The following is a 23,406-nucleotide window of genomic DNA, read 5'->3' on the forward strand; positions in this document are numbered from 1 at the left end:
GGACTGGTGGGCTAATTATCGATCGGGGGCTGTTATTGAGCAGGCTGGCTGAGGGGGAGTTCAATGCTGTGCATGATATGCTCATATAAATAACGCTAGCGTTTATGCAGCATAATTGCCTAAGAGTCAGGGCACAGAAAAGAGAACGGCAGGACAAACCAGCTGCATTGATTTCCCTCTTTCTCTTCAGGTCCATCATGATTCAAACTGCTCTGAAGACAGCAGACACAAAGCCAAGCTGCTGCAGATGTATTGTTTTGGTATGTTCACCTACAGTCATCTAGTCAGATGGAGGGGTGTTTCTGATAAAGTGGCCAGTGTGTGTTAGAATAAGGGGGGTGTTTCTGATAAAGTGGCCAGTGAGTGATAGAATAAGGGGGGTGTTTCTGATAAAGTGGCCAGTGTGTGTTAGAATAAGGGGGGTGTTTCTGATAAAGTGGCCAGTGTGCGTTATATTAAATGGGTGTTTCTGATAAAGTGGCCAGTGTGGGTTAGAATAAGGGGGGGGGGGGGGTGTTTCTGATAAAGTGGCCAGTGTGTGTTAGAATAAGGGGGGTGTTTCTGATAAAGTGGCCAGTGTGTGTTATATTAAATGGGTGTTTCTGATAAAGTGGCCAGTGTGGGTTAGAATAAGGGGGTGTTTCTGATAAAGTGGCCAGTGTGGGTTAGAATAAGGGGGGTGTTTCTGATAAAGTGGCCAGTGTGCGTTAGAATAAGGGGGGTGTTTCTGATAAAGTGGCCAGTGTGTGTTAGAATAAGGAGGGTGTTTCTGATAAAGTGGCCAGTGTGCGTTATATTAAATGGGTGTTTCTGATAAAGTGGCCAGTGTGGGTTAGAATAAGGGGGGGGGGGTGTTTCTGATAAAGTGGCCAGTGTGTGTTAGAATAAGGGGGGTGTTTCTGATAAAGTGGCCAGTGTGTGTTATATTAAATGGGTGTTTCTGATAAAGTGGCCAGTGTGGGTTAGAATAAGGGGGTGTTTCTGATAAAGTGGCCAGTGTGGGTTAGAATAAGGGGGGTGTTTCTGATAAAGTGGCCAGTGTGCGTTAGAATAAGGGGGGTGTTTCTGATAAAGTGGCCAGTGTGGGTTAGAAAAAGAGGGGTGTTTCTGATAAAGTGGCCAGTGTGCGTTAGAATAAGGGGGGTGTTTCTGATAAAGTGGCCAGTGTGTGTAAGAATAAGGGGGTGTTTCTGATAAAGTGGCCAATGTGCGTTAGAATAAGGGTGTGTTTATTTTCATAAAGTGGCCAGTTTTTCCTTTGTTTACTCCCAGTATTCCCAAGCTGTACACACTGGCAGAATGGCTTCCACTGGGAAGACTCTTAGGAAAAGCTCAGGAAACAGCTCTCCTCTCTCTGAAGAACCACTTCCTTTAAAATGAATGGCACATGCAATCAATATTGCGACGGGGCCATCTCAGGGGTCCAGCGACTGTTTTCATTCCTCACTCAGAAGCGGCATCCAGGAGCAGCGCGGTGATGTTCCCGTTTTAAACAGCCTTCCGAGGATAGCCAGAGCAGAACGAGGGATAAAAGTACATCTCCAAATGTAATTAAGATGTCCAGAAAGAGAAAGCTGCTTAATATTTCACCCCCAAAGGGTGGACGGCACAATAGGACGCCGGCAACTATTATGGAATAATTAGCCCAGATGCAGCAGGGATGATCCGTCTATGCCAGAGATGCACGGCAGTAATTCCAACCCAAAGCTTGAGCCAAATTATCCTCGCACCAAAGCCCTGGCAAAAAACAGCTGAGGCAACGCACATCTGCGGCGGTGTGTATGCCTATACTGTTAGCATCTGGACCCCCAACACACACACAGACACACACAGCAACCCTGGTAATACCCTCCAGGAGTAATTACGTGAAAAGGGAGAGCCGTATCTCTTGCCTCTAATCTGAACAACATTAAAGCAGCTCCAGCAATTACCACACACAAACAACAATGCCCCAACAGCACGGAACTAATCCAACAGCCGGAGCGGCAGGGACACGTTCCTCCGCACTGCTCTTTAATTCCATCACTCCCAGCTAAATGCCACCTCCGACGATTGGGAAAATACAACCCTCTCATCCGCAATAATCAAACAGCAAAGAACATTATTCTATTTAAAAACACAAAGGTTTTCTTAAATAGAACCGAGTCAAACCTGAGCGCTATTTTCCCAAAGCAACTTAGAGAGGGATACAACCGACATTACGTCACAGAACAATGTAAACAAAGTCATCCCGAGGCGTGGCATACTGGGATCTACGGGGTCAGCACTGTACACAATGGTGCTGATGGTAACCAGACGTCAGAGGGGCCTTCTCAAGATCTAATCTAAACCAGACTCTCATACAGTCATTCACTTACTCATTCACATATTCATTCATTCACTCCATCACAAACTCATTTGCACGCACACATACAATACTCATTCATGCCCAATTGCTCATACATTCACTCACGCATACTCATCCACCCACATACCTACTCAGCCATTCATTCACATACCAACTCATGCCTCGATCACTCATTCATTCACTCATTCATTCCTTCAGTCACACACATACTCCCTCACTCATTCATTTGATCACACACATAACCTCATACATACTAACCTGCTCACTCATTCATACATTCATTCACTTATTCACACATATCTACTGATTAACTCTTTCATGTACAATCACTCATTCATTTACTTAGACGCATGCACAATCACATATGTATGCATCCATCTGTTCATTCATTCACTCACTCACACATACATACTGATTCTCTCACCCATGCTTCCTCACTCACATGCTCAGTCACTCATTCACACACACAATCACTCATTCATTTACTTAGACGCATGCACAATCACATATGTATGCATCCATCTGTTCATTCATTCACTCACTCTTACATACATACTGATTCTCTCTCCCATACTTCCTCACTCACATGCTCAGTCACTCATTCACACACACACACAATCACTCATTCATTTACTTACACGCATGCACAATCACATATGTATGCATCCAGCTGTTCATTCATTCACTCACACATACATACTGATTCTCTCACCCATACTTCCTCACTCACATGCTTAGTCACTTATTCACACACACACAATCACTCATTCCTTCAATGATGCACACATACTCATGCATTCATTTGATCAAACACAAACTGTCATACACACGAAATTTCAGCACGTGCACTAATTCATTCATTCATATCGATTGTCTCACTCATGCTTCCTCACTCATGCTCAATCACTCATTCATTTGCTCACACACGCACACTCATGCATTCATTCATTCACATGCACATACTAATTCTCTTCCTCACCCACATGCTCAGTCACTCAACCATTCACACATACAATCACTCACATACATAATCAAATGCTTATTAAATAATGCATTAATTCATTCATTTTTTCACATGCATACGTATTCGCTCAAACTTCCTAACTCCTCCTCAATCATGTATTCATCTACTCACACACACACTTGTATACTCATATGTGCATTCATTCATTCATTCATTCATCATAAATCTATGCATTCACCCATTCATTTACTCATTTGTTCATTCAATCATTCACACACACACAATCACTCTCATACATTCATTCATTCATTCATTCTCATATACCCACTCGCTCACAAAAATACCAACTCATTCACCCACTCAAACGCTTAATCAACCCTTCATTTACTCACTCATTCACACTCTTACACTGACAGTGCAGTGCTGCTGTCATATCCTTGCATTAAACAATAACCCCTGTGTTATTACTTTGTGGTGTGTTTCTAAGCTCAGAGCACTGGGACTGTGCCCTGGATCAAGGCTTTTAACCTCATGTTGCCATGGAGACGTAACCCCTTCATCTCCAGAGTTCCCATTGCACATTAGGGTCCATGAGAAATTATTCACCGTCCTCCTCTACTGAGTAACAACACAGCCTTGCCCTGGCCGCCGTGTGACCGCGACTGACCAGTGAAATTACCTTTCTGGTCCTGACAAGAGTCCAAATGCCCAGAGACTGGCCTCTGAAGAACCGGGACTGACACTGGTCACAGAGGTGTTATTGTTATTGGTGTTCAGACGGGGTCTGGGTCCAGTCCACATGCCTCTGTTGTAGATTCTGGATCATTCCGCACTGTGTGATCCGAGCTGTTGTAGATCTACTGAGTGCGTTACTTGAAGACATAATGCAACAGGATAGAGGCGCTCTATTTATAACCCCACCGCCTTCAGCAAGCATGTCAGGCTTTAACAGCCTCCGTGTGCCGTGACAACACACTTCTCCGGCCTTTATCCCCCTTCTCCTCACTCTTCTCTTGTATTCTTACTCCGCAGTGTCTCGTCCGCAATTTTCACCAGCTTTCTGTTGCTTGTAAACTGCCAGAATAATGAGAGCGAGCTTCGGCTTCTCTTGCTTTATTGCACGTCCATTTAAAACCATCTGCCAAAACTTTAAAATCACACGAACAATGGTCTTGACCAGGAGCCTCAGATTACAGAGTACAGCCTGTAATTGTGGCAAGTACAAAGTGCACCTATATGGTCAGTGGAGCCAGTCAAGTGGACAAACAGTGTGGTCACAGGACGCTGCCCACAGGAAACTATAATCAAAGCAATCGAGGACACTGTTCTACTGAAAGAACTGATATTACGCCTTTGCTGAGGCTTAGGTTAAAGATATATTTTCTGTGAAATATACAGCACACATCCACATCATCTGAGCTGGCAACTTGCTCAGAAATCCCTGAACATCAGGGGGGTAGTGTGGGGAAAAAAAAAATCAATAGGACTTTGTGGGTGTGAAGCAAATGCAGGGAGGGGGATTCTCACCTTTTACACAAACAGGTAAAACTGGTAATAACACTCTGGAGATCCATCTACTTAGAGATTTAGCCTGCAGACAAAGACATGGTCAAAGCAGAGGACTTAAAAAAATGGCACATACACTCACTGACAAAAAAAATGAAAATAAAAGTAATCATTTGGAGTTGAATAAAAGTCTGCATGTCAATGTAATGCTGATATATGTAAGTAATTACAACATTAGAAAGGTTTTAACTGGGGGAAACTGTACTACTGAACTGAGACTCTATAGTACCATGTTGGGCCGCCTCTACCCTGGATACTAGATGAGATATGGATGGGCATGAAGGCATATCATTTCATATGGCCTCCTGTGAATGTGGCAGCTGGGACTGTAGATCCTGCACATACTTAGGTTGCAGAAGCCGGCTTCCCGGTTGATCCCATAAATGCTTGATTTGTGATAAATCTGGCACCCGTGCAGGCCAAGGAAAAGTTGCAATCTGGTGCAAACCTTCCTGAGAAACCCTTGCAGATGCCCTGCCATGAGAAGCAGCACTAAACTGTTGGTTATCTTAATCTGACTCTTGTGGGCTGCATCCAGTGACCACTGATAATCTCTGATTTTGTATCTCCAACATACGGCAGTTTGCTAATGAGACACCAGTGCCAGGCCTGTCCCGATCCAGCTTTGCGCCCTTCACCTTCCGCTGCAGACTAAAGCATCCAGCCTAATAGAATCAAGCCGAGGAGTAAATGAAATCTCCATCCCATTATAGAGTGTGACATTACTCAGTATAGTGCCACACAGTCCCATATTGAATTACCGCGTCCAGTGACGTGATCTTGAACACTATTGGCCGCACCGGTGTATATATAAACCTTCTCCTCCTCTCTCTCCCTCCCTTTCCTTTACTCCATATCTCTCAAGCCATCACTCTGCCTTATTCCTCCACTTCATCACTCCATTCCCCTCCCTCCTGTACATGGATTCATTCGCCGCTCTGTCAGATAACTCTTTGGCCCCTCTTTATCTTTCTGTCTCTATCTTTCTTTCGCTTTCTCATACACACACACACACTTGGACCACTCATTCATCCCCTCTCTCACACCCCCCCACATCAGACATCCTCCTCTATCTCTCTTCAGAGCCACTCAGGGCTGTAGTGGCTGAGCCAGCTATGAGAGGAATGGATAAGATGATTAGAAGTGAAAGATGAGTGGTGATAACTCTAGCACCCTTAGCCTTCACAATACGGCGTAGATGAGATTTGATTGTGGCCCGGCAGCTGGCCCTACAGCAGGTCAGCTCTATCACCTGAATAGAGCTGCCGCCATATTAGCCCCTCAAAATGCTACGCTACGCACAGCTAAGCACGACATTCTCTTCTCAGTTTATCTCTTTTTATTCTTTTTTTTTTAACTTCACATGCTCTCAATCTAAGTCTAAACTGAAAGGGTTATGTCCTAGATATATAAAGGTGTTTTTATCATGCGCTTGGTAAACAAATACACAATTACATAGTAGTAATCATGTAATTACAAACTTATTACATGTTCTAAAAATTAAAACTTCACTTTGTGGTCTTTTTTCTCACCTCATTCTGTCAATTCAAACTGAGCACAAGAGTTTAAACTCTAAGCCAGCTTTAGCCATCCATTTAACCATGGTTCCTCAACCTATGCTATGCTAACAGTAAGGATCGTGACCATAAGAAAATCAACAAAAGAGACTGAACTGAGCTTAGACACTAGACGCTACTGTAACAATGTTTCCCACCCAGTCAGTAACTCTGAATCCTAGCTATTCATGAATATTTAATGTGATCATGTAAATTCTACCCTTGATTATCATAACGAGCAGCGTTACATAAAGCCACATTAAAGCATTAGCAGCGTTATATGATGGATGACGCCAGAATGGCTCATAATGTCGTCGTGTGCAGGCTTTGGCTCGGCTGTAATTGTGGTGGGTACTCATCGTCTTTTCGCCTGCCCTCCCCTCGCCGTCTCCTCTCCCAGACAGAAACAATATGTAGGTGGTAAACGAGGTCAATGGAGCTAATGTAGCTTAGCTGCCGCTGCCCTGCCCATATGTTCTGCTCTCCGCTAACGTTGCGCCATTACCCGGCCATTATTCTGCCATTACCCGGCCATTACGCACCGGGTGATTAGCACGGTTCCCCTGGCCTGTGGTCGGCAACCTCAAAGTTATCTCCTACAGAAGCCGCCTCTCACCTCCAGGTCCGATGACTGCAGTGACCTCTCTAATTGAGCTGAAACCATAGCTGCTTCTTCAAGTCTGACAAAGTCTATATGGGTTTCTACAAATGCTTGTACTCAATGGACTTTAGCAACAGAAACTTGAGCATCGGTGGCCCAGGACCAAGATATAGCCCATAATTGGAAGTGGAAGGTGTTGATCACCTGTGATGTCACAGAAGGGGCTAGAGCTACCTAACAATCCCTTGACCTCCATCACTGAGAACCATGCTAGTCAGTGCTGCCCTTTTGTTTGCTTTAAAAGAATGGGAAGTTGTTCTGGAACTATGCCAAAATCTTTTAAGGCTGGGTCTTTGGACCAAAGTGGTCACCCAGAAGCTAGGTTAAGGTACACAGGAAAGCACTTTCATCAACTTTCTGATGAAAGACAGTGAGAAAATGACAGGAAAAAACAGAGCATCTGAGCATGGTGTTTTTCTATTTTCTTTCCACCTTGAGATGAATAATGCAGCATGGGTAGCATCTTCAGCCGCCCCCGCCAGTGTTCCCGATCCACCAGAAACACATCCACACCGCTTCTGCCACACATCTGAGCCTAAAAATCACAGCTCCAGCACACACACACACACACACTCACTCACATACACAAAACAAAAGTGAGAAAGAGAGAGAAATAGAGCAAGAGCGAGCGAGAAAGAGAGAGAGAGAGAGTCCCAGAGGAGCGTGCGAGCTCAAAGATATATGGGAGTGTGTAGCGCAGATTAAGCCCAGCGATGGCGGATCAGTGCAAGAGACGGATGGGTGGATTGTGGAGGTGTTCACACTTCACACTCTCTCTCATTAAAACAGGGCTAGGTTATCAGAGGATGCCACGGCTCTGTGTTCTTAAGGCAAAGGGAAAAGTGTTGAGAACTGACAATTCTCTGTCCTCGAGTCCCTCGCTGGAGAACTTTCTTTCCCCCCACCGCCAACCCTCACCCTACACCCCACCTCCACCCCTCCTTCGCCTCTTTCATGCTGTGGAATGCTTCGCCTTGAAGGTGCAGAGTGAGTGGGAGGGGATACAGGGCTCTTCTATGCAGATTTGTACTTTTCCGCCTTCGTCCGCTACATGTCACTTGAGCTCAGTGGAGTTTAAGACCTTTGCTCACACTTCATAACCCTCCTTATGTAGAGTGTTACTGGCTATTCGATTGGTTTTATGAGAATGATGTTAAAATTCTTAAACCAATGTTTAAGAACGCACAGGGGTTTCACTATACAAAGCAGATAAGAGTTGGCTTTGGCCCTACTCAAAAACACATTGATTTAAGTAATTTCAGAAATATTTCCATACCTCCATTCATTCATTCATTCATAAGACTGCAGCACTCCCTGGACAAGGCGTCAGTCTATCACAGGTACCAACGTGTTTTTAGACAGTAGGAGGAACCCTACACAGACACTGGGAGAACACACTTTGGGCTACAGAAGCAAGTCTGAAGCTTGAAAATACTTGAAGCAACTGCCTGACCACTTGTTGGGAATCAGAGTTTCAGGTGAGCGCCACTGCCACTGTGACCAGAGACCACGTCCAGCGATTTGGGCTCCGTTGCCATGGCAACATTAGGGACAGTTCTTTGAGAGGGAGATAGTGAGAAAAGCACATGTGGCTTATCCGCCCGTCCAATGCAGTTACATCACACAAACACAACAACAATGGCGTACAGGTCTTAAAACAGCATCCACGGTCGAGGCTGGGCTTTGGTACTACACAACAAACACACAACACGGACTGCATGGATGGGAGGTTGAAGAGTATACCTTGAAAAAAATGGTAACTGTTTACATACGATATCAAAGTCCTATATTTGGACTAATTTCCTTTTTTTTTTTTTTTAAGTAGTACGTTTTCGTGACGACTGCAGATCCAGGGGGATTTGAGAATCTTCGCTTAGCAACCGCTAGGTTCGTGAGACACCTGTATTTATGAGTCGTGTTCCCTCCGAGGCAGCACTGAGCAAATGAGCTGCACTTCGTCCACACAGGGGACAAGGCAAAGAGGGGATAGCGTGCCAGACTCAGACCTGCTCTTCTGCAGTGGAAGATGTGTGTGAGCAGTTAATCTAGGCAGGAAATTTGAGCTGGATGAGTTCACGGCTTAAGGCAGGTGGTGTAATAGGTGCGTGGGGGATAGCGTGCCACGGTCCGGTCTCCTGGGAAAGGGACACGACACAACGTCCCAAGACACCGAGCAAGGGACACAGACACACACACACACACAACACACACTCAGACAAGAAAACAAGCTCAACCGACAAGTACACAGCACCGTAGCACACAGGTGGGGCTTGTGAAGAAGAGAGGGGGATGGGGAATGTTGTTTGTGTTCATTCAGAAGCTGTGTGTCTTTTAAGGTGGAATGATACGTTTGAGTGAACGTGGCTGAAGTTTAATCTGCCTGTGAGTTACTTGTTTGTAACTCAAGCGAGTCAGGTTTCTGTTTACTTTCAAACGTCTGCTGAACGTGGAGTCAGTTCCACCTTAAGTCATGAGTAACAGCAAGAATAAGTCAATATTACCCCACCTATGGAGCAGGAATAGAGCAACATCTACACCTCTTTTCATGGCCGTACATAAGCGACATTCCCCTTTTACAGAGCCATGGCTGTGTACAAACCCCTGAGCTTTTTTCCAATACCCAAACTAACCAAAAAGCTAGCAAATGTTCAATATTATTCACTTTTTACTTAAAAACGTGAACACCACCTTTAAGCATCTATCGGAACTTGTGTTTCCGGCCCTATATACTTCTCTCCGTCCTTGTCTCTCCTCAGGCAATTGGATTATCTTACATCCAAGCGCCCTGCAGTCCATGCTAACGTACCCCTGCAGTTCACTGCTGTGTAGGCGTGGGCTTAAATCCTGTCCCTCAAAGCACTTTTATCCAGCACTAGAACCATGTCCTTCAAGCCTGGCCGACTTACCAATCAGTCATAAAATCAAGTGCAGCTCCAGAGTGAATGGCAGGTGATGGAGAACGACTCTTATCTCTTCACTGCACCAGCTGATTCCACAGTGATTTCACACATGCTCTCCATGTTAGAGGCGAGTACAGCCAAGGACAACAACAGCAACCTACCGACAGCAACAGTTTACCAGGCTGCTAGAAGGGCCAGGCTTCTGCTAATGCGACTCACTTGGAGGAGAACTCTAACTACAATTTCTAACAGAGTTTGCAAACACTGAGTAAATTAATAGAAACAAACCAAAGAAACAAAAGGAACTCAGTTCCGAAGAAGAATTGAGAGGGAGATGGAGTAGCCGATAGTAAACGTATCCCAGCATGCTTCCTGACGGCAACAGAGTCAATATTTGTAGAGGAGAGAGGGTCAAGTCAAGAACAGTGAACTCAGGGGTGACCACAAAGATCAGTTTCGTTCTACAGCCGTCATCTGTACACACACACATTCCCCGGAACTAACTGTATTAATTTGTATTTTGCCAACACTGCTGTAAAGATGTGGTGGCTGTCAGCCTTAAAGACATTGGTGAGGTCAAGCACTGATGTAGTCATTTATTTCTGGATCAAAAACACTACTCCAACTCACTGCAAAATAACCGCATAGAGCTTCATTGCAGCAGTGAACAGCGTTATACCATTTCACTACCATTCCTGTAGTCGACACTGTTAAACCTGGCGAGTTAAGTGAACACAAATCACAAACTAAAGCCTTCAACCATTTAAGCTTAATTACTCAATAATTTGGGTTCAAATAACACCCTGAACTGAATTACTACAAATTAATATTACACATTTCTAATGATTAATACCCACCATTATCAAGACCCCAAACACTTATACCACAGCTCTGCATGAGCAACAACTTCATTGGCTTCCAACCAACAAAACATTGCACTTACAGCAGAGAAAGTGGTAACTCACTCTTACTACATTCAATACAAACCTTACAGCTCTAGACTGGAGCATAGAAGAAGGTAAATTGGGGGGAGCAACTACACAATCATGGTGAGTGATGGGGAAAGCCACGCCCATATGGAAATAGATGGTGCCAGTAGCCAATGAGAAAGATGTGAGTTTTACTCATCAAAGTCCAACTACCTTTACTTTGCCACAACGGATGTGCACAGTGTATGGAGTGGTGTTGTGTTCAGGAGCTCTCAAAAGGTGGCCGCCGTCGGCCAATCAAACAAGAGCATATCGGATGTGTCACATGTAAACAGAAGCTCAACAGGCTGGTGTAATAGCGGGAGCGTTTAAGGTAGAACTAGAAGTGCATTATTGTGTTTGCGTGTGTTTAAATGTGTATGACCGTGTGCTGGATAGTGTAAAATGATCAGTATGTGTCCACTTTTCACTTTTCTGCTTCAAAGTTTGGTACACGTCCAATTAAAAAAAATAAATAAACTCAGTTCACTCAGTCAATATAATTTAATTTAATAAATTTGCTTTTACTCAAAATATGCCAAAAAGTTGATCTTACAAAAATTAACTGAGTGTATTTTAATTATTCATCTTTATGGCTCAGTCAGCTTGAGTGATCCTACATTTCTGTATCTTTTAAGTTATGCTAACCTAGTTGTTTCATTAAGAAGTGCAGTTAGATTTTACAGTGCACACTTAGCATTCGCACGTGACCTTAACCTTCGATGGAGATTTAAACATCTCTGTCCAGACTGGGGTGGACCATTATGTACACAAGGAGTGTCTAGAAACTTTTGGACAATCTGTATATTACTCTACATGTTAATTAATTTAAATCTGATTTTGGTGAGGCTCCTGCACAGATTCATTTTCTAAATGAATAAGAAATGAATCACAAAACTGATTAACAATGCAATAACACTGAATCATTTACTAAATCAATGAGAATTAAATCATATTTTTGATTTACCACGACATGACCCACTGAATCATTTCCCAAATCAATAAGTATTTAATCAAAATTCTGATTACCAAGACATGACACACTGAATCATTCCCTAAATCAATCAGAATCAAATCAAAATTCTGCTTTACAAAGACATAACACAGTGAATCATTCGCTTAATGAATCAGAACTGATTTGCAATGCTACGACACATGAATCATTTCCTGAATGAACCATAATAGCAATGCCATGACACAGTGAATCATTTCCTGAATGAATCATTAGCGAATCATTATTCCAATTTACAGTACAAAGACATGTACTGTACCAACGCATACACAATGAATCATTTACTAAAGTAATCAGAGTTTAATTGCAATTCCGATTTACAGTGAAATGACACACTGAATCATTCCCTAAATGAGTTAGCTATTACAGATGAATGACAGAGAAATGGAAGTGGACTTCATAATGCTCTGAAGAGAAAAGAATCACATTTCTGTAAAGTCAGTGATTTACACTGCTTTAAAGAAATGAATACACTCCAAATACTGGGGTTACTCTAGAGTGTGGGGGGGGGGGGGCTGTCAGGGCATTCATTGGTGCGGACAGATCTTTTCACAGCCGACTGAGCGCGCTCTATTAACACGCCTTATCATTAGCCCAGCCCTCACATGGCTGAGTCATCTCTCTCTCTCTCTCTCTCTCTCTCTCTCTCTCTCTCTCTCCAACACTGCACAGTCTGCTCCATCACTTTCAACCTAAGCCTGTCTGTCTTTCTCTCTCTCTCTCTCACTTTCCCAAACACCACACAATCTGCTTCTTCCATTATATTAACTCTGCTGCACTTCACAACACTGCAGTCTCTCTCTCTCTCTTTGCACTTACCTTTCTTTCACCAATTTTTCTCTCTTTCTCCTTGCTAAATTGAGCCTTCCCTGTGTCCTATAGACCACACATGGGGACACTGAGTGTGTAAGTTTGTGCGTGTGAGAAAGAGCGAAAGAGAGAGAGAGAGACAGTGAGAGAGAGTGAGAACCAGCTGTAGCCTCTCATTCAGAGCCCTCTGAGACCACTCAGGGCTTACTTTGATGTCAGACAGAGTGTGGCTGCATGTGTTTGTCCAATGCATTTCCAGCAGAAAAAAGACAGATAAGGCTGCTCATGACATTACAGTCTGATTACAACAACTAAAGCACAATCTCCCTCATCTGAGATTTCATAAACGAATCACCGTAGACGATACGCTGAAGCACTGAATCATTTCCTAAAGATTCACACAATGAATCGTTTACTCGAGAACGGATGAAACGAAATCAATGATGTCACAATTCATCGTATTACTTCCTAAGGGTCTGTAAAAATTTATTTTGTTGTATTTGTCAACTGAAATTTGTAATCCATCATTTATAATATGGCACAGTACATGTTATTACACTTTATGAATAATAAAAACTACAGATTTAATAATAACCAAACATAAGATTTCTGGACCGTGCAATGTGCGCTCATCTGGGTTTGTGCTACTGTGCTGCTTATCTGGGTAGGTGCACGTGTACGTGTGTGTGTGTGTGTGTGTGTGTGTGTGTGTTGTGAGTGGGTGGAAGGTCAGAAAGCAGCAGGCAGAATTACAGGCAGGTCCGAGATACGAATAACAGCCTCCATTACACACACACATACAGAAAGAGAGAGAGAGAGAGAGAGAGAGAGAGAGAGAGAGGAAATAGCCCCAACATTATATAACATAACAGTATTATCAATATCATCTCTACGTGGATCATATAGAGAACTGTATTTATATCATAACAGACCCACTGTAACTGTCAGAATAGAACCTGCAATGGAAGGTAATGCACATTCTAAGTGACATCATCATTCAACTCTAATTCCACCCCTTCAGCTATTAACTTGACTCCGCCCCACCCTCCGAATCTTCCACAATGCCTTCTTCAGAGATGTGACATACACCACCACCCTGATTTTGCACTGGGTCTGATTAAACATTACCAGACAGAGGACAACGCAGACTGCCCAGATCTGTCACATCAGCTGACAGATGCCGGTGCTGGCTGGCAATCCTCCATGTGATGAGGGGAAGAGAGGGGCTCTATCCCACCCACAGAGAGAGAGAGAGAGAGAGAGAGAGAGAGAGAGAGAGAGAGAGAGAGAGAGAGAGAGAAATCAACTGCGCTTGTGTTAGGATTCCGAGACTCCCAAGGACCAAAAAAAGGTCTTTTTCAAGACTTAGTGGTTCTGTCTAGCTACACCATTTTTGGGTGTGGCTCAAAAGAAGCTGTAAATGTGTGGCAGCTGGTTTTTCAAAGATCTATGGAGCACCAAAAACGGTTCCACCATTTCTGTAAACCAAAGAGCCAATGGTCAATGGTCTTCTAATCGTGTGAAAGCTTTGGAACATGATCATCATGTAAGTCATCATGCAGCATCCCACCATTCAAGCCCCAGAAAGCCAGAGTTTACTCACAATATGCAGCTTCAGATAGTCTCCCAGGCCGGAGGAGCTGTCCACTCTGATCAGCAGAGCGTCCTTTAGCTGCGTGCTGAAGCCCAGTGCTAGCCGATCCGCCCGGGTGCTGGGCCGGTCGTTAGGAGGCCACGTGTATGTGATCTGTCCACCGTCCCGTCCAAATATATACGTTGTCCCCGCTGGAGGGAGAGGAACAGACAGACAGAGGCTTGTTATTAACAGATTGTTGTTAATTATTATAGCTCATTAGTAGCAGCTCTTGCTTTTAAAAACAAAACTCTGGTGTTATTGCATTATTTCTGATTTGGAGCCTTCAAGCAATACTCAGAAAACAAGCAGATTCCAATCTGCAACAGAATAAAACGCAGATGCAAAACTATTCGTATACATAACCTTTAATTACTGAACAACTAATATGTAATTACTATGCAACGACAAGAAAAATAAGGATAATAGTGAAAAAAAAATGTGTTGAGTTGCAGTGACAAGCAATTTCAATGCAAATGTGTGGATGTCCTGGTTAAATTAAAAAAAAAAAAAAGAACCCATTTGAATCCTGTTAATTCAATTCCCTCTTCTCAGTTTAAGCCTAATGTAAACAGTAGCGCAGCTGCCATGCTAATGAGTCTAGACTTCCGTGGGTTAAAACATGGTTTTTATGTGTTTTACTCTTTTTTGGCGGTTATTACTCAAGGCGCTTGTCATCGTGTCATCGTCCAAGAATAACAGAGCGCCGAGCAGCTTCACACTGCGGCAGAGCAGAGCACAGTCGGCTGCATTTCAATTAGCCACATCAAAGCCAATGAGGGTTTTAAGCTTATTGGCAGCGGCCCCTTAATTCATACCGTCTCGCTGATCCCCGCACAGCGCCAACCGGTGTGAATTTTCAGCTCCGGTGAGCACGCTTGGCTGAGCTCCTGGCAAAGGATTAAAGCACTCCAACCAAAGACGGACTCAGGGGTCCATTAGAAAAATCAAAACCTTGATGCCTTTTGTAGAACCACAGTGATGCCTTCATACGGGGTCTTCCACAGGGCCCTGGATGTCTAGAATTTTGGATAAAATTTGGTCCCACTTTATATTGTGTCTCTAACAACTGTGTAGTTACATATGAACAACTTATGCAATAACAATGTAACTACTAATGAATTAGTACCTGTTACAGATAGATTGCAGTCGTAAAGTTAATGTAATTACATATGTGTACCAACGTCAGTTTATGCTTTTGTAATTGCACAAGTGGATCTTCATAGTTGAAACAGCGTATTCTCGCTCATATAATTACACACATGTAATGACATAAGTGTAATTACATTAGCAATCAGAATGGGAAAAGATTTTGTTGTTCAAGAGGTCTTTTCTGGATTTGCTGGATTTGCCTTAGTTTCAAACATTTAGCTAATGTATGTTATTGTTGAGACACTGTCACCAGTCTCAGCTTTAAACCATTCTGTGATTTGATAATACATCCATCCATCATCTGTAACCGCTTATCCAATTCAGGGTCACGGTGGGTCCAGAGCCTACCTGGAATCATTGGGCGCAAGGCGGGAATACACCCTGGAGGGGACGCCAGTCCTTCACAGGACTGTGATAATGCAGCGGATGTCTATTATTTCACAATAAAACATTTATGAAACTATTTAAATGTGCATTATTATTGCCCAATGTCTACATTACTACTCAATTATTACACACCAACTGCACAGGAACTGTCTACTTATTTGTAATGTTTACATAATTACTGAGGAATAACTGTGTTGTAATATACTTAATCATATCCATTATACCTTTCTGTAATTACACAGTACTTACTTACCAACTGCACATGAACTGTCTACTTATTTTGAAGTACAAATTTTACATAATTACTCCGGAATAATAAATAAATATAATAAAGACAAATTAAATGCTTATCTCATTGTAACATATGCTATTACTACAGAATTTTTTTGACAAATTAAGAGTTTAGTACATGTAACCTAACAGTGAAAAGAAATCTGTAACACATTCACAATTTTATCAATGAATTAAACATATTTAGACAAGGATAATGAAAGATTGTATTTTATGTTTCATAATATTAATGTTACAGTGGATGTCTATTATTTATGAAATAATAGACATCCACTGTACTATTATATCACAGAATGGTTTGAACTGGTTAAAATGTCTCAGCAATAAAATAAATATTAGCTAAATGTTAGAAACTTTGGTGAATCCAGTTTAATGTCTTATTATAAGTTAATACATCCCTGCCAGAAAAGGCCTCTGAAACAAACAATATTGTTCCAGTCTGATTACTACATAGGTTATTACATGTGTATAATTACATGTGAGAGAATATGCTGTTATAACTCTGAAGATCCACTTGTTTAATTACAAAAGGCAAAACTGAAGTTGATACACATGTGATTACTTAAAGTTTACTACTGTAATCCATCTGTAACTGGTACTAATCATCAGTAGTCACATTGTTGCTGCAGATGTTGTTCATGTGTTCAACTACACAGTTGTTATAGACACTCAATATAATGTGGGACCCAAAATTCAAGTGCTGGATGTGTCTCCTTGCAGCCACTAACATCAAGTAACAGCCTCCAATAGTAATGAAATGCTGTGCACTTGAATACTGAATATTGCTGTGAGGACATTCTCGCATTCATCCACAGTGTGGTCAGCTGGTTCACTCTACAGAACACTCCTGTGCCACACTGCTTCATAGCCCTCTAGCCCGCTCTTGGGCATGGTGACCTAAGGGGGCACTGATTCAACAGTACCTCCACAAATTGCCTGGGTTAGAGACTGCCAAATGTAGCCACATTTTGACAGCATCGTATTTTGTGGATTCACTAGACCTGCTTCCCTATTGCAGGCTGTCTAGCAGATCTGGGCAGATTGCATTCACACCACACTGAGATGTGGACTGCAAGGGGGGAGTTGGTCACCCAGCTGTGGCCGCATCCTGATCTCTGAGCCACCAGCACGCATTTACACCTGAGATTAGGAAGCGGTTCATTTCAATATTGGGTGCGAAAAAGGAGCGCGAGAGCAAGGGGTAAATATTTGCCAGAAATAATCATGTATGCTTTCCAGACCGAGCGGTGTTTCATTTGTGGAATAAAACACCAACAGGACACCGGCGGATCTAATGGGAGGAAGCTGTTCAAATTCACTTCTGCTCATTTGTGAGAGCTTTGTCGTCCGCAGGGTTTTTGGCCTGAGCCTGGAAATATGGGCTACGTCCGCCAGGCCGGAGATGTTTAAATATTCATCGACGAGCCGCGAGTTAAACCGCTCCAGCAAAGAACAATAGACTATAAATCACAGTGAGTGTAATTCCCACACTTTCCTGTAAACTACCTCACGAGGCTCCAACAATATCAATAAACTGCTTTGCATTTATTTATATATTTGCTTCCCACTCCTCCACAGCCCAGTCAAATCATCTGCAGAAGAAAGACAAATGTATCTTAGTGGCCTCGTCGCAGCCCATTGTCCATTACACACCCACTCGCTCCACTTTCCAACACAAAAGAAACCCGTATGGAGAGATGACTACATCCCAAACCGAATCTCAGTGCATCTCAAAGGCCGTGTTTACGGGCTGAAGTGGCTCCAACCTGATTCTGCAATCACCAAAGTGAGTTTTTGCACCTGGAATTTCTGAGACGGGGATAAGTCTTGGAAGAGTACTGAACTGTAAAATTATGTTGTAGACCAGATTGGGATTCAATTGTGTAAAGAGAGGAAGAGAACCCGCATCTGGCGTGTCTCAGATCAGACAAGGATAGGAATCATTTGACCAGAAGGAGCATAATGTATTCTCAAATGTGTCTCAGATTAAACTGTGAACAGATGATAACAACTGGAAAAAGGGTATTGTAGTCTCAAAGATGCCGCACATCAGACTTGAATAAGATTTTGCAACTGGGTAAAAGCACAGAGATCTGGAATGAGGATCAGACAAGATTGGAATCCGACTTTCCAACTAGACAAAGGGCATGGAATTGTGGAATGTGTTTCAGATCAGACAGAGATCAGATTTTGTCAATGTAATTGAAGGTGTCAAAAAGGATCTAACAATAATTGCATCAAATCAGTTTCAGAAATGCATCACAATCTGATCACATGAATTAAAGTGAACTATTTTAAGGTAGGATCAGACAGGTCTAATTCTTGCCAAGTGTAAATGAGTCCAGAATGAACCAGAATGTTCCAATCTATGATTAAAGATCTATGATATGAACATTAATAACAAAATTTGTTTTAAAATTACAAAATTAAGAGTTTTTACTTGACTGTCCAAGCATCTTTGCTCTAAGACCTGTCCCAGGTCCAGCGAGCCATGCTATAGCCCTGCTATAGTGATCCCCCGAATGACTTTGATAAATGAGCCCTGTGTCCAACGGTATTGTGTGCTCATCAGCTCAGCGAATTTTTCCCCGCAACGCAGCGCTACGACTTCTGTTCCACTTTAACAACATGGCGGCCTGTCTGGCCCCCAGCGTTCACACTCGAGAGCGAGTCCCCCCCAACGAGTTCCTCAAACTCTGGGCTTAGACTAATTAAGTCCTTTCACACCATGTCAGCGCTGAGACGGGCCCTCCAGAAAGCATCCTGCCTCACTCAATCAGACACCCTCCACCCTCCCTCTCCACCCCAAACAAAGCTCTGGCTGCTCATTTACACCAGCTGACATCATAATTACAGCAACAGCACTGAGCTGCTCCATATCTCCCGGCCTCCTTTACTAGACTATACGCCGGCTGCCACGTCTGCAAACTTGTGAATGAAGGGGAATCCCAGCTTCTATTTGTGTCGCAATATTTCCCCTGAATTAGGTGTAAACAAAGTCTCCAGTCTAGGGGAGACTTCTGCATATTCCACATATTTAAAATGAGCATTTTAGTCATGACCCATTTTCCCCAACTAGCAGAGTTCTCACTGTCGTACAAAGCTACCAACAACAAAAGCTTCAAGCTCCACTGCATCTTATGAATTAGAATTAGAATCACTTTATTGGCCACTGTGCTTGAACACAGAAATTATGTTTTCTGCATTTAACCCAATATGTGCAGTGAAACACACATTTACACCCACACTAGTGAACACTAGGGGGCAGTGAGCACCCATGCCCTAACCACGGCGCCCGGGGTGTAGTTGCCTTGATCAAGATCACTTCAGTCATGACCTGCTGTGGGGATCAAACCAGCAACCTTCTGGTTACAAACCCAGTTCCCTATCCACCAGACCCTGACTGCCCCAACACACTTGGAGGAGAACAATAACTGCCATTTCGTTAACATCAGGTAACTGACAGTGCCACTGGCTAGTATTAAAATCAAGGAACAGAGGGCCATTGAACCATTACAGAAAGAGCAAACCATGTCTTGGAACCATGGATTGCTACTGGAAGTTTCATAAAGTTTTGGCTTATGATATAGTCATAATCATAATTTACAGGACCCATCTATTGTGGTAATTGCAACCTGACTTGAATGGATGCCAAGAAAATGTATGGTGTAGGTCTACTCGGAGAAAGAAGGTCCATGGCTGAAAGTGCTGAGGGTCTTCTAGCTGATACAAAAGCTGAGACCAGAGTTCCACATCTGATCCACGTAAGAAGACACAAGCCTGGGTCAGCAATGGCTCTACATGTATAGTGTTGGAAGAAGCTCAGAAATTCTTGAACAAGAGATCCCACTTTCTACCAATGATGGGAGTCTCAGTGCACTTGAAGCTATTCTGCCACTTTTCTAGATTCGACTCTGTACATTTTGCTTTGCCTTTCCTCTGAGCCATTCAATTGTTTCTCGCCAGGTTTCATATCGCTTGTCGGAAGCAGAGAAGGGAAAAATAAACCCGACCCACACCTCAGGAGTGCGGGTGTGAAATCCTGTGCCTCATGTTTTTTCCGAGGCTCCAGGGGTGGAGGATAATTATCCTGTGGCACACGGCTCTGTTTGCCTCCCTCTCCGGGGAAGCTCCCCGCCGATATGGATCTGTTGTAGTCATTGGATATAGTGTCATGCCAGAAATATTACTCTCTCCGGTTGGTGCTTGTTCACTTGATGCCTGTCTCTTGGTTCCTCTCTCTCTCTTTCTCTCTCTCTTGCTCCCTCTCTCTTTCTGTTCTAATCACCAGAGGAAACCTGTGATTAATGCGGAACTTGATTCCGCATCTACAGCTACACAAGCTCAACATCTTCATCAGTTTTCTCGCATATTTGTTGAAAGAGATGGAAGTCATAGAAAAACCTAAGCATAAAGTATGTGGCTGAATAACATCATATTCTCAAAACAAATAAATAAATCAACATATAATGTACAGCCTCCCAAATGCATATAAGGTGTCTGCTGTAATGGAAGGCCATTATTAAGAATCTATGCACCCAAAGTTCAAACAGAGTCCACGCTGAATGCATCATGATTGTGACATCATAACTATTTGCATATGTAAAAACAACTAGCCACTCAGCCATGAATCTTAGCTCCCTGCCACCCAGTGTCCACTAGTGTGTGTGTAAATGTGTGTTTCACTGCACAAATTGGGTTAAATACGGAGACCAAATCCCTCTGTGTGCAAAGCAGTGGCCAGTGATTCTAATTCTAATTCTACTCATTCCCACTGAAGTAATCCTGGTTCTATAGCAGCTTCCAAAAAGTAGAAAGAACTATTAACTGTTGTATTGTTCCAGTCAGTGAGGAAGTAAACGAATCACTGCACCCTCCCAAAAAATCTATATGTCCAAATAAATACAAAGAAATCTATTGGAAAAACAAATGTTGCACCTGTGGAACAAACAGTCCTGCAGCCTCCTTAAAAAACGAACATAGTAAATACCACAGCAGAAAGGCTGTGTGTTGAAAGGATGTTCCAGAGATAAACCCAAGGAAAATGCATGACCCCTTCCAAAGTGACCTCATATTAAATGTTTCTTGTTGTAAGAGGAGAAGTGTAAATTGGAGGCACTTTCCAGCCACTGGCCCCAAAGGTCAGTGAAATTCTGAGGCAGAACCAAGCTCCTTTTGTACCTCATGAGCCTGATGGTGGAGGAGCTAATGGCGGCGTAATGGGGTTAAATCTCGCCACCTTGGCCTGTTCATGTCGACACTTAATGAAGCGTGATTCCTCCGCTAGCTCGGTGATTAGCATCTTAAACATACTACAGTGTTTGAAGCTGGTGACAGGAGAGAGAGAGAGAGAGAGAGAGAGAGAGAGAGAGAGAGAGAGAGAGAATATACATGACTGCAAATGTAAAGGAAATGACATCCCACCTCAGCATTTATTACAGATGGCAGCGCTAGTCAATATTTATTCACAAAGCTAATGGGAGAAGAGGGTGAAGCATGGCTGCTAATGCAATGTCAGAAAGCTCAACACACTTGAAGGAGAACACTAACATGTAAACAAGCATGCCTTCTAATCCTTCCAGTGAGTGGTCACTTGGCTAAATCGATGGCTAGTGGTAATATATTGTGATAGCATTTTGGAAATCTTATATCATAACCATAACCATAGACATTTGTTCAGACACTAACTAGTCTATGTCAATAAATGTCAACAAGAATTTTCCTTCTTGAATGGACACTAAAAAGTCATTGGTCTAAATTAGGTCTCTATGGTTTCTACAAGCTGACGTCCACTTTATCTCACTAGGGTCAGAGTGGACAGCTTGTTATCAGCCGGCCTGTGTGTCTGAGTGTTAAGTGGTGTCTCAGTGATCTGGACACTGCCAGCTTGCTGCCTGCCCTTATTAAGAGCCGAACAATGTATAGCCATACATTCAGTTTACAGTAGATTGCTGTCAGGGATTTAAGCTGTTGGCTTGTCACACCGTTTGTCTTGTGTTGATATAAGCACAGCATGCAACTCCTCAAATATGACAGGGGAAGATCCAGAGAAGCTTCCCAATATCAACGGAGAATGTGCTATAGTTTCACTGTGATTCATTTTCATTTTGCCTACAGCTGTTTTTATATGGAGAACTATAGGTGAGATTACAGGAAAGAAATATGTAACCTTTTAATGAATATTCAGCCATGATTTACACTGCTGTGATGATTATGTATGCTATTTCACACCTGTAAAAAAGGTCTTGTTTTGGGTGGTAATGCAGTTAAAGGCAACAACAGGTGGGAGGGGAAAAAACAAACAAACAAACAAAAAAAACTTCCCTCTTCTAAAATTCAGAAATAAGATACTTTTCTTATTTCTATTTGGCCAGAGTAGAACTACCACACAGCTCCAGGGTCTCAGGGTCTTGTGTTTTATCCTCAGCTTGGGTGTGGCGTATTCTCTCTTTGTCTGTGTGGGTTTCTTCCGGGTGCTCTGGTTTCCTCCCACAGTCCAAATATGTATGATGGTAGGTGGATTAGCTGTGTGAAACTGTCCACAGGTGTGAGTGTGGACACTTTTGAGTTGCCAATTCACCTACCAACGTGTGCTTTTGGACCGTGGGAGGAAACCCACGCAGACACAGGGAGAACACACAAAACTCCTCACAGACAGTCACCCGGAGCAGGACATGAACCCACAACCTCCAGGTCCCTGGAGCTGTGTGACTGTGACACTACCTGCTGCACCACGTGCCACCCTTCAATTAATTTAATTTGAAAAAAAAAAAAAAAAAATTAAATCACGGTTCTTAAGGAATCTAAAGAAAGAGTTCTAGCCTTTAGTTGATTTGAGTCCAAGACATTGCAAGTGAAGTCATAATTATGAATTATGAATCTGAGTATATGACATATTCATTTGACTTCCAACATAAACCTGTCAAACAAATCCATGTGAAGTCTAAGCAGTCCCGGGCCAGAAGAAGTCTGTCTGCTGATGTGACAGATCTGAACAGTTTGCATTCTCCTCTGGCGTTTTAAAATGTTCCGGGGTTTTGGACCAACTGCAGGTCCAAAAGAAGCGGTGGGCTAGTCTCATGTGTCCCGGAAGAAGGCAGTTTGCCTCCATCTTTACAAGGATGCTGGCACAGTGTGGGTCTGATGGGGTGGAAATAGT

General features: G+C 43.0%; 1 protein-coding gene across 1 annotated transcript in view; it reads right to left on the reverse strand.

The window, feature by feature from the left end:
* The window catches only part of LOC136674798 (neurexin-1a-like), a 353,645-nt gene that overhangs the window by 121,976 nt on the left and 208,263 nt on the right, over positions 1-23,406 (reverse strand). The window contains 1 exon segment of the mRNA XM_066651019.1: positions 14,388-14,569. Within this exon segment, the coding sequence (XP_066507116.1) occupies positions 14,388-14,569 (182 nt within the window).

The sequence above is a fragment of the Hoplias malabaricus genome, chromosome 2 (assembly GCF_029633855.1).
Source record: "Hoplias malabaricus isolate fHopMal1 chromosome 2, fHopMal1.hap1, whole genome shotgun sequence".
Taxonomy (NCBI): Eukaryota; Metazoa; Chordata; class Actinopteri; order Characiformes; family Erythrinidae; genus Hoplias; species Hoplias malabaricus.